The 15,934-nt window shown below is 38.1% G+C and overlaps 1 protein-coding gene across 5 annotated transcripts in view; it reads left to right on the forward strand.

Moving 5' to 3' along the window:
• The window catches only part of LOC124881892 (disheveled-associated activator of morphogenesis 1-like), a 57,321-nt gene that overhangs the window by 19,468 nt on the left and 21,919 nt on the right, over window positions 1-15,934 (forward strand). For 4 of the 5 annotated variants that reach the window (XM_047387790.1, XM_047387789.1, XM_047387793.1 and 1 more), the window contains exons 2-3: window positions 10,983-11,275; window positions 14,707-14,796. In XM_047387790.1, the coding sequence (XP_047243746.1) occupies window positions 11,087-11,275; window positions 14,707-14,796 (279 nt within the window). In that variant the 5' untranslated portion in view covers window positions 10,983-11,086. Of the gene's footprint in view, window positions 1-10,929; window positions 11,276-14,706; window positions 14,797-15,934 lie in introns of all 5 variants that reach the window. The other variant, XM_047387791.1, reaches the window with a different exon arrangement.

Raw genomic sequence — 15,934 nt, forward strand, 5'->3', positions numbered from 1 at the left:
TATTCGGCCTCTTTACTTTCAGTGCAGCAAACTCACTTCAGAAGTTCAGTGAGGATCTCTGAATGATCCAATGTTGTCCCAAAAGACTGATGATGATGAATAGAATCCACCTGTGTGTAATCAAGTCTCCGTATAAATGCACCTGCTCTGTGATAGTCTCAGGGTTCTGTTCAAAGCGCAGAGAGCATCATGAAGACCAAGGAACACACCAGTCAGGTCCGAGATATTGTTGTGGAGAAGTTTAAAGCCGGATTTGGATACAAAAAGATTTCCCAAGCTTTAAACATCCCAAGGAGCACTGTACAAGTTATCATATTGAAATGGAAGGAGTATCAGACCACTGCAAATCTACCAAGACCCGGCCGTCCCTCTAAACTTTCATCTCGAACAAGGAGAAGACTGATCAGAGATGCAGCCAAGAGGCCCATGATCACTCTGGATGAACTGCAGAGATCTACAGCTGAGGTGGGAGAGTCTGTCCATAGGACAAAAATCAGTCGTACACTGCACAAATCTGGCCTTTATGGAAGAGTGGAAAGAAGAAAGCCATTTCTCAAAGATATCCATAAAAAGTCTCGTTTAAAGTTTGCCACAAGCCACCTGGGAGACACACCAAACATGTGGAAGAAGGTGCTCTGGTCAGATGAAACCAAAATCAAACTGTTTGGCCACAATGCAAAACGATATGTTTGGTGTAAAAGCAACACAGCTCATCACCCTGAACACACCATCCCCACTGTCAAACATGGTGGTGGCAGCATCATGGTTTGGGCCTGCTTTTCGTCAGCAGGGACAGAGAAGATGGTCAAAATTGATGGGAAGATGGATGGGGCCAAATACAGGACCATTCTGGAAGAAAACCTGTTGGAGTCTGCAAGAGACCTGAGACTGGGACGGAGATTTATCTTCCAACAAGACAATGATCCAAAACATAAAGCCAAATCTACAATGGAATGGTTCACAAATAAACGTATCCAGGTGTTGGAATGGCCAAGTCAAAGTCCAGACCTGAATCCAATCGAGAATCTGTGGAAAGAGCTGAAGACTGCTGTTCACGAACGCTCTCCATCCAACCTCACTGAGCTCCAGCTGTTTTGCAAGGAAGAATGGGCAAGAATTTCAGTCTTTCGATGTGCAAAACTGATAGAGACAAACCCCAAGTGACTTGCAGCTGTAATTGCAGCAAATGGTGGAGCTACAAAGTATTAACACAAGGGGGCCGAATAATATTGCACGCCCCACTTTTCAGTTTTTTATTTGTTAAAAATGTTTGACACATCCAATAAATTTCATTCCACTTCACAATTGTGTCCCACTTGTTGTTGATTCTTCACAAAAAATTAGAATTTTATGTCTTTATGTTTGAAGCCTGAAATGTGGCAAGAGGTTGAAAAGTTCAAGGGGGCAAAGTATTTTTGCAAGGCACTGTATGCTTTGATGATATGATCATAAAATGTTATGATTCATCCCAAATCCAAAAAGATTAATATTCAGGGCACTTTAAAACCTTCCTGGTCTTCCCATAACACGGCTTCAGCTATAAAATTATATTTCTTTCATTTAGATGCTTATGAAAAATTTCCATAGGGTTATAACCCGGCCCTATATTCACAAAGAATCCTAAGACTAAAAGTAGCTTCTAGTGACGTCTTTCTAAGAAAAATCCTTGAATTTTAAGATTTTTCTTACAATGTTCCCTTGGTGAGATAAAAGTTTTTCACAAAGCATCTTACGCCTTAGAGAGCTCCTAACGTGAGGAAATGTTAAAAGTATTCAGGAGGACTTTTAGTGAGCCTAAGAGTGTGTTAATCAGAGAAGATGGTAGGAAGACCGAGAGAAAGGAGAGATATTCTCCTAACAATGATTAACAGTGAATTAATAAAACGCTACCAACTCAATCACGCAGGGATCCAACCCCTTAATAGTCGAGTAAATGAGCACATAAACGTCTATAGCAATCTTACAATTATTAATATAGGTATAAGATAAAGTTTATCATCCCCCTAGGGGGAAATTAAATAGTTTCAGTGGCAGGACAGATTAAAGGTTTACCTCTAGTAAGGTAATATTAGGAAAGATAATATAAATATAAATAATAGAAACAATAATGAATAACCATGCATAAAAAGTGAACAAAATTACAAATATAGTACAAAATTATTTAAAATTTTGCTGTCTGTAAAATGTTTTCATAAAATAAATTTGGAAAAAATTGGAAAAACTCGAAAAAAAATATTTACATAAATACAAACTCTAGACAACAGGACATTAATCTAAGCACTATATAAATAGAAGGAAGATGTAAATGATGTGAATAAGTATTTGCTGTATTGTACATAATGATGTCAGCAGCCTAAATGGTCATCTACAACGCTCCCCGTCTGTAGAAACGTTCTTTGGTTTGCTGCTATCTCCTCTCTAGCTTCTGATCACAGCAGGAACCAGAGCTGCTCCCGTTCCAGACTGGTGCTCAAAGCAGAGGGAACGACGCATTGATCTGCTGGGAATAACTGTTCGCACCGTAATCCCAGGACCAAATTTACCTTTCAACACCCCTCTGTTCTCCTCCACCAGCAGGCTCTGCTCCTCTGTTCAGTTCAGTTTTCTCCACCTTATTTTCTCCATTTTATTTTGCTCATTTTACTAAACTAAACCTTATTATACAAGAAGCAGATCACAGTAAAATGCTGAATTTTAATATTAACATGAAATGAATTAATATGAAGAAGATGCAGTTTGAAAACGACCAGCATGGCGAGTAAACATAATAAGCAAATCAAAATGACAAGCACATAAATAAGCTATGTTCAAACATTTTGATGCTGTGTGACAATTAATTTAATCAAAGTTTTATCATGATTTACACATTTCTGAATCAGGTCTAAATTCTGTCATCGGTTAATTTCTCTCCATTGATTATTAGGAGCGTTGTTTTTTTTGTTGTTTTCTTTTAACAACCAATCACAGCTCTTAGAGGACAGCGTCACACCTAGTAACTGGGTCAACCACACCTCCTCACTAAGAGGAATTTCTGTTGTCTCCTCGCTCAGAGTCGCTCTCAGCAGCGCACAGAATCAGAGTCCTTGCCAGGATGTTTAGGCTAAAATAGGAGTTCTTTGAGAGGACTCTGTGAATCTCTGTGAATACGGGCCAAGATCTTTATCTCTTTTAACAACTTAATGTAATTTTCATTCAGACCCTCGAAATTATAATCTGAGATTGGGGGGAGAAAGCTTAATACTGCAGAGATTCAGCAAACAGAACTCTGTGGCAGATTTCTTTTTTCAGATTTTTGTGAAGATTTTGCCTGCTGATCCCGATTTTAGCCAATTCTGAACTAAAATAAGACAAAACATTGGAAAATATGAATTATTTACATTATGAGCAAAAGTGACCTCACTGTGTGTATGTGAAGAATTCACATTTTAAACAGTTTTTAGCATCTGGTATTAGCAATTAGTGTTGCTAGCATTATTATTAGCACAGTCTCCCTGTGTATTCCTTTAAGATTGTATATCCTTACCTACTCTTTTATCCTTATTTTTGTGTCTAAAGTTTATGTATTTCTAGGTAATTTCGGCATGATGTGAGTGCTGGAAACCGAAGTTATATTATTTGTTTGTGCACACAAACTCAACAAAGATTCTGGTTCTAATTCAGATTTCCAGAAGGCTGCTAACAACAAGTCTGACATGTTCCATATGAGAGCCTATAAGGACAAAACAGAGAAACTCTTTCTTTTTCTCTCTTTCTCTCGTTTTACTCTACAGTTTCTGTTCTATATTTAGTGCTTGCCTGCTGTTGAAATATTTGTCATAAATTTTTAGTGAAGCTTAGTATTTTATATATTTAAATAAACATAAAGGACTGGGAACTCTGGAAAATCAATCTGGAAAAGTCTGGAATTTTGCATGAACAATATGGACTTCATTTTTAAATACCTGACTGATCATTGAGTCTTCTTCCAGCAGTAACAGCCGCACCTATGCATGGTGGCTTCACTGATTGCAATAAGATAAATTTTTCAGTTACCACATCACGTCTTAATATCTCTGAAGTTTACTCAAGATCTTTTTGCAGAAACAGATTGTTGCATAAGTAAGTGTCAAAACATAACAGATATTGTGTTGTGCTTTTGAAACAAATCAATAACAAGCAATTCTACTGTGAAATACCTTTACTGATTGTCATTCAATCTGCTGCCACTTTCCTCTGTCTGATGCTACAGTAAACAGTTTATCTCTATATTTTACAGACAGCATACATGTGAGGTACAATATTAGCAGATTATGGTCACTGTATATTTAAAAAAATTAAAACTAATCAGTCAGAAACTACTGAGAGATGCCAGCTAGTGTAGAAGAAGGTATTTCACACATCTGTTTCCACTACACAGCTATCCACTATGTTCTCTGTCCAAGGTTGAATTCTTGCTCCAAGTCGAGCACATGCTCACGAAGAGTCATCATCCCCAAAAATGACCTTTTTACTATTTTTAAATTATACACAGATCAACCTAATTATGTTTTTTTTCTGGGACTGATACAACTATACAGTGTATTTATGTAAACATTTTATACAATTTATTATAGTTTTATTGTTATTTGTAGTGTCACTGTCTCATATAGCCTTGAATAAATTGTTATTTATAGAACAGAAAATCAAATCCCCTTAAGATGAGCATTCATTTGTCTGCAGTTATTGACAGGAGACTCAGTCTAAATAAGATGGGAATGAAATGAAAAAAGGCAAAATCTGGAAGGAGACCGTTGTATGAAAAGTGTCAGGTCATCTTAAAACCCTCGCTCCTTATTCTTCTCATCACATGTCTGGTAAGGTGTGGGTCTCTGTGTTTAGTTTAAGATGTTCTTCTCAACTTCTGCTTTTCCTCCAACAGACCTGACAGTTTTGAGAGTTTTAATAGGGGGTCCCAGGCAGGCACCATGCACGAGCTCACAAACACTGGGATTCTTTTTACAGTTTGGACCTCTGCCAGGTCATCCGCCAAACCACATGGTCAAGAAAACAATAAAACCATCCAAAGACTGAAGTCTCCCTCAAACAAACAGAGAAGTGTCTGGATATAGGCAGGCGGGGTCTCGTTAAATGTGCATGAATTAAGGAGCACAAGAATTGTTCTGTAAGCAGGAGCATGGCCCTTCTACTGTGGCCTGGTCCAAGAGTTGATTTCTGGTGGTATAAACAGCATTCTTCTTGATTATATGAAAAATGCAGCTGTTGCATGGCATCACCATCAGCTTTCAGCCTTTTCACATTTCAAACATGCCTATCTAAAAGAATAATTCCCAAAGAGCACTAAGTGCTGGTAAATGGTAATGCTTGGACAGCTAAGGGTCATTTTAAAAAGCTTGCCTGCACATTCAGGAGCTAAAACTGTGAGATGAACTGTTAGGGCAGCTGACGGTGGAAGATGTCTCTTTATGGGTGTTGTTCAGGGTCACAGGGCTCACCTGGCTTTGAGAACAATGTCGTCCAGTTTCAACAAGCCTGTTTATTTGTTGGAAACCTTGACCGACTGTCAGGCAACCTCTGGGGCTAATGTCTGAGCACACAGGTCTCCCAGGTTAAACAGTGACAGCATACAAACAGAGCCTCTGCAGTGACACTGTCTCTGTGTACCTTGTACCAGTTCCTGTGGCTTTATATGGCTCACAACTTTACACAAAGCTTACAGCGGGCTTTAGCTAATGGAAAAGAAGGGTGGTGTTTTGTACTAATATGGTCAAAGAGGGCTTTGAATATCTTCTTCCCTTCATGCCAGAATAGATGGTGAGTGTGAAGCCAAGCAGCTGCTGCTGAGACCTCCAGTAGTCCATTCTGAAACATCGAGGATGTGTCAAAATAAATACACTATTCAGGGCGTAAGGAAGAGGGAGCTGCTGTGTACTTTATCCCACATGTGGTCATCTGGTTGAAGGAAGTGCAAAGTCTGAGGAGTATCTATATTAGCACATTAATAGTTCTTACAAACCTAAGATTATTTTTGCTGTGGAGTTTATTGGCCTCCGGAGAGCAGTGGTGAAGTAGGCCACTGTGTAAAGTTTCTGGTAGAACCTCTTGATATATTTCTTAGTCTTAACAGACTAGACACAAAGTAACACAGCAGGACTTTGTGTTTGACTCTAAGTAACGATTTTTCCAACTATTGCTAAAATGATATAACATACTGAGTATTATAGGTGTTATTTTATTGGTACTAGTTTTCAATTAGAGCTGGTTTGGGATGTAAAGGTATACAGAAATCAAGGTTCGATACATTTTAAATACATTTCAGTCGAGACAAAAAGCCAAAATGTAACAAATCTTTTTTTTTTTTTTTTTTTATTTTTTATTTTAATCAACCATGAACAGAAGATGTTTACAATTTCCGACAAAAAAATTTTTTTTTTCTGGTTTGATTTGGTATACATGTATGTACCAAACGGGGAAATTCTCAGTAGTAATACACCTACCTTTAAACCACTGGTGCTGGTCATTTTACACCTTTGCAATTTCATACCAATGTGGTTTTGGCCTAGCTAAACCTAAAGTAGACTGCTAGTAGAAAACACGTACCAACAGAAGGTCACCTGTAATGATTTTGGTATGATCTGGGATCATAATTTGTCTATTTTCATATGAGCCAACTGGTCCAAACGAAAAAGAACCAAAGTAAATGTTAACGTGGTATAGTATAAAGTTTTTAGAAAATAATATACAGCTAATTAAACATTAAATTGCAACATTTTTATGACTATTCAATTATTCTTTAAAGTACAAAACTGCAAAGGGAAATAAACTGATATGCAGAGTTTAAGTACATGGGTACAAAATCATCTTTTATGGGTGCAAAATGGAAGTTGAAAGGAACAAAATCGCAACATCTGGGTATGACATGGAGGGAACCAATTTGGCAAAGAAGCAAGGCAGTTTTCAACAGCTTATTTTTTCAGAAAATTCAAACTTTTTATTGTGCTGCTCTTAATAGAATAACACAAGTATAACAAGTTGATTTTAACGTACTAGTCGGATACCTGCTCTTGTAGCTAGCCTGCAGTCTGCTTCTTTACAGACTTGCCACTTAAAGTCTAACTGGGGTTTTTACTAATAAGAGTAATTGGTGGCACTTCTTTAGCTTCAATAACATGACCCAGTGTTTTTGGTAATTGGAAATATATCCAAACAGCCGAAATGTGATTTACGTAGTAGTTGTCTTTCATCAACGGGTGGGGGAGGGGCAGCATTTTAACTCCATACAAGTAGAGAAACTGGTCACTCTTGCCCTTTCTCTGACATCTCATTAAAATGATCTTAAGCCGTTGTATAGTATTCTATCACTTTTCAGACCATAACTTTGTCAAAATCTTGGTAAACAGCCATTGCAGACTTTTGTGGCATTTTGAAAAAGTAAACTATCTAGTAAGGAGTTAGAGAATCTGAAGTTTGAACAGACCAACCCTTGTAATTCAGACACACTGTTGATGCCATCTTATCAGTGTCATGTTTGTTTTGGTGAGTTTGGCATAGCCTACCTTTTGACTTGGCTAAATGAGTAGATACCACAGACCTCCATTCCTTACTCCAGTATGATGTGAGCTCAATGTTTTGTTAGCTTCACAAGCAAACCAAAGAGTCACAGCAGATTCACGAGTCAAGAAAGCGGATTACTTTAATGTTTTAACATGGTGTCAAACTTTGGGGAGTTATTTTAGGTTCTGGCTAATACAGCTAACATTTTGGGAGTGGGATGAATATTAAATGGCATTTGAAGTATGGCCTAATAAAACCACATGTGAAGTGTCGGCAGCCAACGGGTTTTATCCTGTCTGCAGCTCTGCTGATTCATCTATATGTTAATCTGCAACATAATCTAAAGTAATGGCCTCCCTCATAAATTATAGACAACTGCTGGGATGTTAATCTTAAAATTATTTTACATAAATTAGCAATTAGAAAAAAACTTCTCAAAGCCTTTCTTTGCTGTTAAGACTGATGTTTAAGCTGCCTCATTTTTAAGGAAACTGTGACATTTTTCAGTTCATAACAGAGCTGTTAGCTTAAATTATATGCCCAGACAGGAGAGGCATGGCAGAAAGTTGAGAGACCATTAAAAAATGTGGGCTACTCTGTTTTCATGCATGACAGGGATAATGCCACGAATGCATGAAAACAGGAGTTTCTATACTACTGGTTTTAATGAACGTTTTTGTAGGATTTGGGAAGCTGCTTCCAGATGGTGAGGCATACAGTAATGTAAGTGTTATGCATGTTAACCTCAGTTTTTATGGCCCAGCTGACCAAGCAGAACTTTTGTAGTAGGATTCCAGGAGCTAAAACAGAGCCTTCCAGACAGGATGACAAGAGTGTCTGGGTAATGTACGACACAAGGCAATGAGGAGATGACGGGGTTCCTATACGGTCTTGAAAAGTCTGGAATTTGCCTTTTTATATATTTTTTATGTCTGGAAACTGTGGATGCATGGAAAAAATAAAATTTTCTTAAATTGTTTTCTCTTCACATTTCTAAACACAAAAGTCTAATGTGCATAGTTTTACAATGATCTATAATAAACTGGTATGGTTCATCCTTACTTTGACATCACATGTTGGTTTCTTTTCTAAAACCCAAAAAACATTTGAACACGTTTGGTCTCTAGACAACTTTAAATTTAGGTTGAACTGGACCAGTGATTATTAAACTCAGTCTATAATGCCAAGCATAGTATTAAAACTCTACATTTTAGGACATTATTAAATGTTGTAAAGTTCCCAAACTGTGTTTCAAGTAAGCTACATTTAGTCTAGTCTAGATTCTCCATTCCTTAGTTGCTGTTTTTGAGGTAAAACTGATCCGGAAGGTTGATCCAGGCACTAAAAAAAGCACTGAGCCTTTACCACACTTTGAAAATCAGAAGCCAGTTTTAAACTTTTGTTGTTTTCATTAGTTGTGGTAACTACAAATAATAAGAATGACTCCCATTCAAAAACAGACCTAATATGTTGTACCCAAAAGTTCTAATTATTCTGAAAATACTGCTTGTAAATAGAAGAACTTAAATATACAGATTAGACCACAACATGTATTTTCTATATAGATGAGGTTGTCTTAGGACATGTTCTTTTCTTTCCCTTTAGAACAATTAAATATGGCTGTATGCCCCTACCTCAACTGTCTGACTATACGGTCCTGCAGTTTTCTGATTACAGTAGAGGACATGACCTGAGCAGAGTAGATTTAGAAATTAATTCCACAGTTTATGATTCATACTGTCTGGATGTAGACATCAGCATGTAGTAAATCTTTGCAAAAAGGTGAGTGTGGTTGGGCTCAGCAGAAATCTGGTCACCAAGAAAAGACAACCAGAAATTCCTGTAGGTCAGAGTCAGCGCTCCCTCTGCGGTTTATGACACCCTGCTTCACAGCGTGGAGGGAGGCTGCAGGGCTGCCATGGTGAGATACTGACGTCCTAGCTGTATTTGCCAAACAGCAGAGATGCTTCATGAATTTAAAGGCAACCAGCAGGTTAGAGATCCTGCAGTTTTATGTTTGTTTTGCATGTTTGTTCTCCCCTTTTTTAAGTAGGATGCTCATGTCAGGTCTGAGTAGGATGACTAAAGGACAGCATTGTTCAAACCAGAACTTGTAATAGTGGAGGAAGAGATGTTATTAATGTTTCAAATACAATTCCATGCAAATTGTTGTTTTCGAGCTGTTTGGTTTACATGCATCAAATATAACTTCCCTAAACACCCTAGAAGAAATTCCTGTAGATAATCAAAATGGTTTTGGTCTTTTTATATACAGTAGCTTTTGCTGACGCAATTTCATTCAATCATTTCTTACCCACACATCACCATTTTGCCTCTTTCATGTCAAATCTGTGACCTTAAACCACCGTGTATCTGTGTTTTGTTCTTTATGTTAAGTATTTTCAAAATTTTTGGAGACAAATTGTCCCATCGATGCTCTAACAGCATGTATTATTCATTTTAATGGTTGATTAATTTCAAAAAAATTGTGTACTACCCCGATTTCCATTTATTTTAGTTCTTGGTTTTTATCAAATATGACGGGTATGACACCTCTTAAGAAACTCCTGCTGGTCAATATAATTAAAGTCACATAAAGTCATTTTCGTACATTAGACTTTGAGCAGATGATGGAAAATGGCTTTAAATCAAGTTTGATGATTGTACTGTGGTCAGTACAAAATGCCCAAGGCAGATGACCTCAGCTACCAAATGACCAAAGCTACAAAGGTTCAAAAAAGGTGAAGGAGCACAAAGTCAGAAACAACCCAAAACACATAGTAATCATTTGTATTTCGCAGTCTACCTAAATTTTGCAGTGCTTGTTTTTTATGCTCAGCCCTTTTCTGTAATGTTCATTTATGACAGCTGATGTATGTATTTTTACTCTTCATAAACATGTAGGCAGATGGAGCCACAGTCCAACAAGAATTGCAAACATTTCAAATATCACTGGTAAAACTGCAGCTGTTGGAGGCTATGCTATGGTCTGTAAAAACATTGACTCCTCTTCTGAAAAACAATACGCTGTACCTCTCAGGGTGGCTGATGCCAACAATGAAGAAAGTGGAGACAGCGGGGTCACCCGCTAGCTGCCTTTTATTATCTTTTATTGATTTTTAATGACATCATTTAACATTACCAGGTTCAGAGATTCAAGCTCTACATTTATAAACTTCATCCTCTTTAAAGACGTTTATTTGGTCATAATGAGTATTTTTGTACAGTTGTTGGGGATTTCATGTAAAAAAAAAAAACCAAACATATTAGTCTTTTTACTGAGTGCTCTTCAAGTAATATGTCTTAAGCTGATCCTAATAATTGGTTAGCTTCTGTAACCATGATTCTGATATTTAATTAAACACATCTATGGCACTTCTGTGACTTTCCTCCCAACAGATTTTGGCGGGCCTCGGTTAAAGCCTCACCCTGTCCTCCCTCTGTGTCCATAGTGCTCTCTGACGGAGGCCTAACTGAGAGGTGGAGGAGGCCGTAAAGAGGCCCAGAGGAAGCCTCCCATCCTCCCTTCCTGATCAACGCTAAACGTCCACCAGCCATGGCTCCTCGGAAGCGCGGGGGCGGCGGCAGCCGGGGTGGCCTCTCCTTTGTCTTCTGTTGTTTTAACAGCAACGATCACCCAGAGATTACCTACAAGCTGCGGGACGACTTTGCCCTGCAGAGCATGGAGCCAGCTCTGCCAATGCCCGGATATGACGAGCTGGATAACATGTTCTCTGAGTTGGTGGTAAGATATTGCTTCTGTGCTTTCTTGCTATTGTTTTCTTGCTGCACCCAGCAGGAGGCCGTACTAAGAAGATCCCTTTATCTAGTGCTTTCTGCTAAACTAAATGCATTCATCTATCTCCATCTGAAGACTTTTAATGCACTCAAGAAGCCACACTTTTTTTGTGCTGAAGAGTCTAACAATTTGGCTTGGTTCAAACAAGACAGCATTGTAGAAAAAGTCACATTAGTATCCAATGGCATAGCCAGATGATAAAATATTTAAATTATATGAGCCAAAACAAAAAAGGTATGTATTTGCAGATAAACCTTAACATATTAAGAAACTCTTTGGATTTAAAAATATTCTCTCAACTTTTATTTTAGGACATTACTAATTGAAGTGTAATTTTCTCCTCGTTTACAGTTACAATGTCTTGTGAGTAACCAGGCCAGCATGCTTTCCTTTCTTTCTTATTGTCACTTCTAATTTGTCCAGCCCCCGTCTCTCTCTCCTGGCCCGGTTTCCCCACGGTTTCCGCCACAGTAGGCTCTTTGCAAATCAATGGGCCTCATTCAGGGGCTCTTTATTTCTCGGCCCGCTCCATCTGCTAATTGCTTGTTTTTGTCTGTTGATCTATATGAAGACATAATTGAGTAAGTTTAGTGTTAAGACAAGGAGGCTTTCTGTTGCTCTGTTTACCACAAGGACAACAGCTGAGTGCTTTCTTTTTCTCAGCCACTAGCTGACCTTTTTGTGTACATCCTAAATAGGTTTGATAGGATGGGGAAAAAAAGGTTAATACTGGGAGAAAACTTGTTGACATATCTGCCATTACAATCAGTTAAACCTAACCATTGAGCATGATGACAGTGAGTAAGGGTCAAGCTTATTTCCCCATCATACATTAAGTTCGGTCAGAACTTATCATAAATCAACCAAGATCAATGAAAAAGCCTTAAAATAAACTGATATTTTTTTGCAACAGCATAATCTTACACTAAAGATTTTAGAAAAATCCAACTCTTTGTTTGAGTACTTTTATTTACTGGATTTAAAAAATCCCATGTTTAATACATTATTGTCAGCTCTATTATCCCGTTTAAAATGAATGTAGCTAAATCCATATTATTATTTTAAGTGGAACCATGTAATCCATGACCTTCCTTTTCCACAGTGTACAAAAATGGCATGAAATAGAGGCCCATTTCTGTAAACAGCATGCCACTGGGCTGGTCAAAAACCCAGGTTTACCTTAGCGAAGTACACACTGAGCAGAATGGTAAGGAAGGGAAAATAATCTTTGAAGCTTGCTGCAGCAAAGAGTGGTATCTTGGGCTCACCAAGTCTCTATCTCAGTTGCTAGATGCAGTGCACTTTGGTTGTTTCAGAGTGATTTCAGAAAAAAAAACTTTTTCTAACTTCTCATCACAGAGGTAAACATTGTTTGTTAAATTCTGCTGTGGTTTTAAACGTAATTGTGTGCCTTGGTCAAATGAATGATAAACTGAGCTTTTTGACAACGATAACTACAGGTGGGTCTGAAACATCTCCTGAGAAATGTTAAGTAAAGTAGAGGATCTGTGATGCCCTGGGCCTGCTTCTCTTCCAAAACCCTTGGCAATCTATTGCGAAGTGTCAGGTGTGAATACAAAACGACCTTGATCCGACCCAACTACATATCCAAGTATGTGTTCTGTCCCGCCCCCATCATTTCTGTCCAATGGGAGCAACGATCGTCACATGCATTGCGAACCGCAACAAATTGTAAAAATAAAGTCCTCTTTTGGTCCGGACCAAACAAGCGGACCAAAGGACTCTCCTGGTGTGAATACACCCTTAGAGTGGATGGCATTATGGACTCTTTGAAATACTAGACAGACAGATAGGCATGCTTTATCTTCTGTCCCAAAAGTAACACAAATTCTCCTTTCAAAGGTCTTAGTTAAAACATGTATTACAACAGGAAAACAATCAGAAAAACATTACACATTATTTCTATTAATAATTGAGTATGATGGCTTGTTCAGGGCCCCTATTGCAGAAGGGATAAACCATCTTTTATACATGTTTTTCCTGGCAGAGGGAGGTTTGTAGTGCGGTCAGAGGGGGAAAAGCGGTAAAGGTGGAAGTGAGTCGTCCTTGGGATTTGGGTGGCATTCCCGACCACACCGCATTGTACAGCTCAGAGAGTGAGCTTTAAGCTGAACTACTAGTTAAACACAATCATTATCCTATTAAAAGACCCCATTGTGTATTTAACAGTTTAAAGATCCAAAACATATGGCCTAATCAACACAGACACAGAATCAACCTTCTGTCATGGTCATCTTAGTCACTAGACCTAAATCCTGTAAAAATCTGGACGATCCAGAGTGATCCCTGTTTCTGTTTGCCCCAACCTTGTGAAATGTTAGAGCAAAAGTGTTGTCCTATGTGGAAATGTGTTAACAGGAAGGGTACCAATTATAATAATAACCTTTGTTTAACCAGATCTAAAGATCTATTTTGCAAGCGAGACTTCTACTCAAATTAAAGGTTGGATTTTGCAAAGATTTTTTGTGAGATGGTGCTACTGCAATAAAAGACATTTTTATTTTTAGGCTTTTGGACGTACTGGTGGCAGCAAATTTTTCTGCATCTGAATGTTCCTCATAAAAAAAAAAAAAAAAAAGTCATTAAATCTATAGTCCAGTGAGACAGGGCTCAGGATTTATCAATACTGATTGATTATAGTTAAACTGCTTATGGCGCGTATTGATTTGCAGGTCTTGAACACTGTCACAAATCACTTGTGAAGTGTATGTTAGTTAAAACAGATTAACTTATTAATCTTTGTTTCAAGGTACATCCAAAGTTGATTTGTATTCTTCATTACATCGTCTCTCGTGCTAAATTGCTTAAGAGCTTTCTCATGCCTTTCATTACCTCCTTCACATGAAGCTAATTAGAGGCAGTTATCTCCAGCTGAACGTTCACGTTAAACCTCAGACATTTTTGCAGATAACTCACTGATACGTCCCAGTTTTCCAAATTGGCTCTGCTATTCAGTCCGAACACTTCCTGTCAGAACCCTTTTATATGTGCCTCTGTGAACCTCATACACTGTGACACATGTTGTTTCCAGATGTTTGTTACCAAATGCTGAACATGCGAACCACGCCTCATCTTTTTTACCCCATTATTCGCATGTCCAAAGCCTGGAGGAGATCCGATTTAATTCACAATCAGACTGAAATTACGGTGACAGACACCAGCCAACGCAAACTGATCTGCAGCTAAAATGAGATTTGTTTGAGCCTCTTTTGGCAAACGTTTTTGTTTTGCAGGAAAAACACATTGATTTATGTGAATGTTTCTAAATTTGCAAACTCGGTAATCAATGGCAGATCATCAGTGTCTCCATGCTGTTGTTGATGTTGAATTTTGAAGACCTTTTTCTCACTTTGCAGGATGAGCTCGACCTTACAGAGAAACACAGGGAAGCCATGTTCGCCCTGCCTGCAGAGAAGAAATGGCAAATCTACTGCAGCAAGAAAAAGGTAAAAAGATCAACATCTGCCAGCTTTCACTTGGTTTCTACCTGGTCTGCAGATGTTCCAGACCTGGATATGTATAGAGAAAATTTTCCAGGATATATTCCCTATCCCATTTTCTTTCCTTCTGTCTTTGTCATTACGTTTTTCACATGAGTCCATCCTTCCTTGTATTCTTCCTTCCACCCTTTTTTGTGTCCTTTCTTCCTTCCTTGTTCGTTGTCTTGTAACTTTTTCCTCTACATCCCTGCCTTGTGTCCTTCTTTCTGTCACTCCATCTCCCCCGTTTCTTCCCATCCTTCTACCTTATTTTCTTGCGTTCCTTCAATTTTTTACTTTCTTACTTCCTTATGTCCATCTTTCCTTCCTTGTGTCCATCTTTCCTTTCTTCCTTCCTTCTGTCGTCTAATCTGCCTGTCTGTCTTTCTTGTGTTTTTGCAGATTCCTTAATTCCTTGAAGCTTGCTCGCCATAGAGATATCCTCCATAAGTAGAAAAGCCTGAAAGTTTTACATGAATAATGCATACAAACCACGTTTACAGAACATGGATATCTGCTTTTATACTCTGATTTTAACTCACTGTATCACCTGAATTATCCCTAAGGGGGAATATTTCTGACCTTTATCTCCTGGCTGATTTATTTATAGTTTGTGAAGATTTGCCCTTCCTGCATAAAAGCCTTTGCCTACATATTTCTGTTCTCACAGCAGACTGTCTGTCAAATGATTAATAACCATTTTTCTTTGATGTGAAATGTGTCAATGATTCGCCAAACGATTTTGACTGTGTGTCAAACCTTTGTCTTGTCACTTTTTTAAAACCATATGCATTTGTCTAAATATATTTTTGCTGTCCAACCTCGTGCTCAGAGGAAGATGTCTAGCTAAACATCACTCTTATTACTGTTTACTATTAAGCTTGTCCAAAAATTGGGATCCTTAAAAAACTGCTTTATGTTTCATTTGGATGATGCCAAACTACATTCTTCCTATGTCAGACCAGATTGTTCTTAGTAACGACGACCAGATTGTGACACACTTAAATAAATGTGGCTTTTTTTTTTGGCAAAACAAGTTTGATTAAAGAACCCTGAAATCGTTAAATACTTGAAATCTTTTATTAAGAAAAACCCGGAAAAGGTT

This window comes from Girardinichthys multiradiatus, chromosome 15 (genome assembly GCF_021462225.1).
Source record: "Girardinichthys multiradiatus isolate DD_20200921_A chromosome 15, DD_fGirMul_XY1, whole genome shotgun sequence".
In the NCBI taxonomy this organism is placed as follows: domain Eukaryota; kingdom Metazoa; phylum Chordata; class Actinopteri; order Cyprinodontiformes; family Goodeidae; genus Girardinichthys; species Girardinichthys multiradiatus.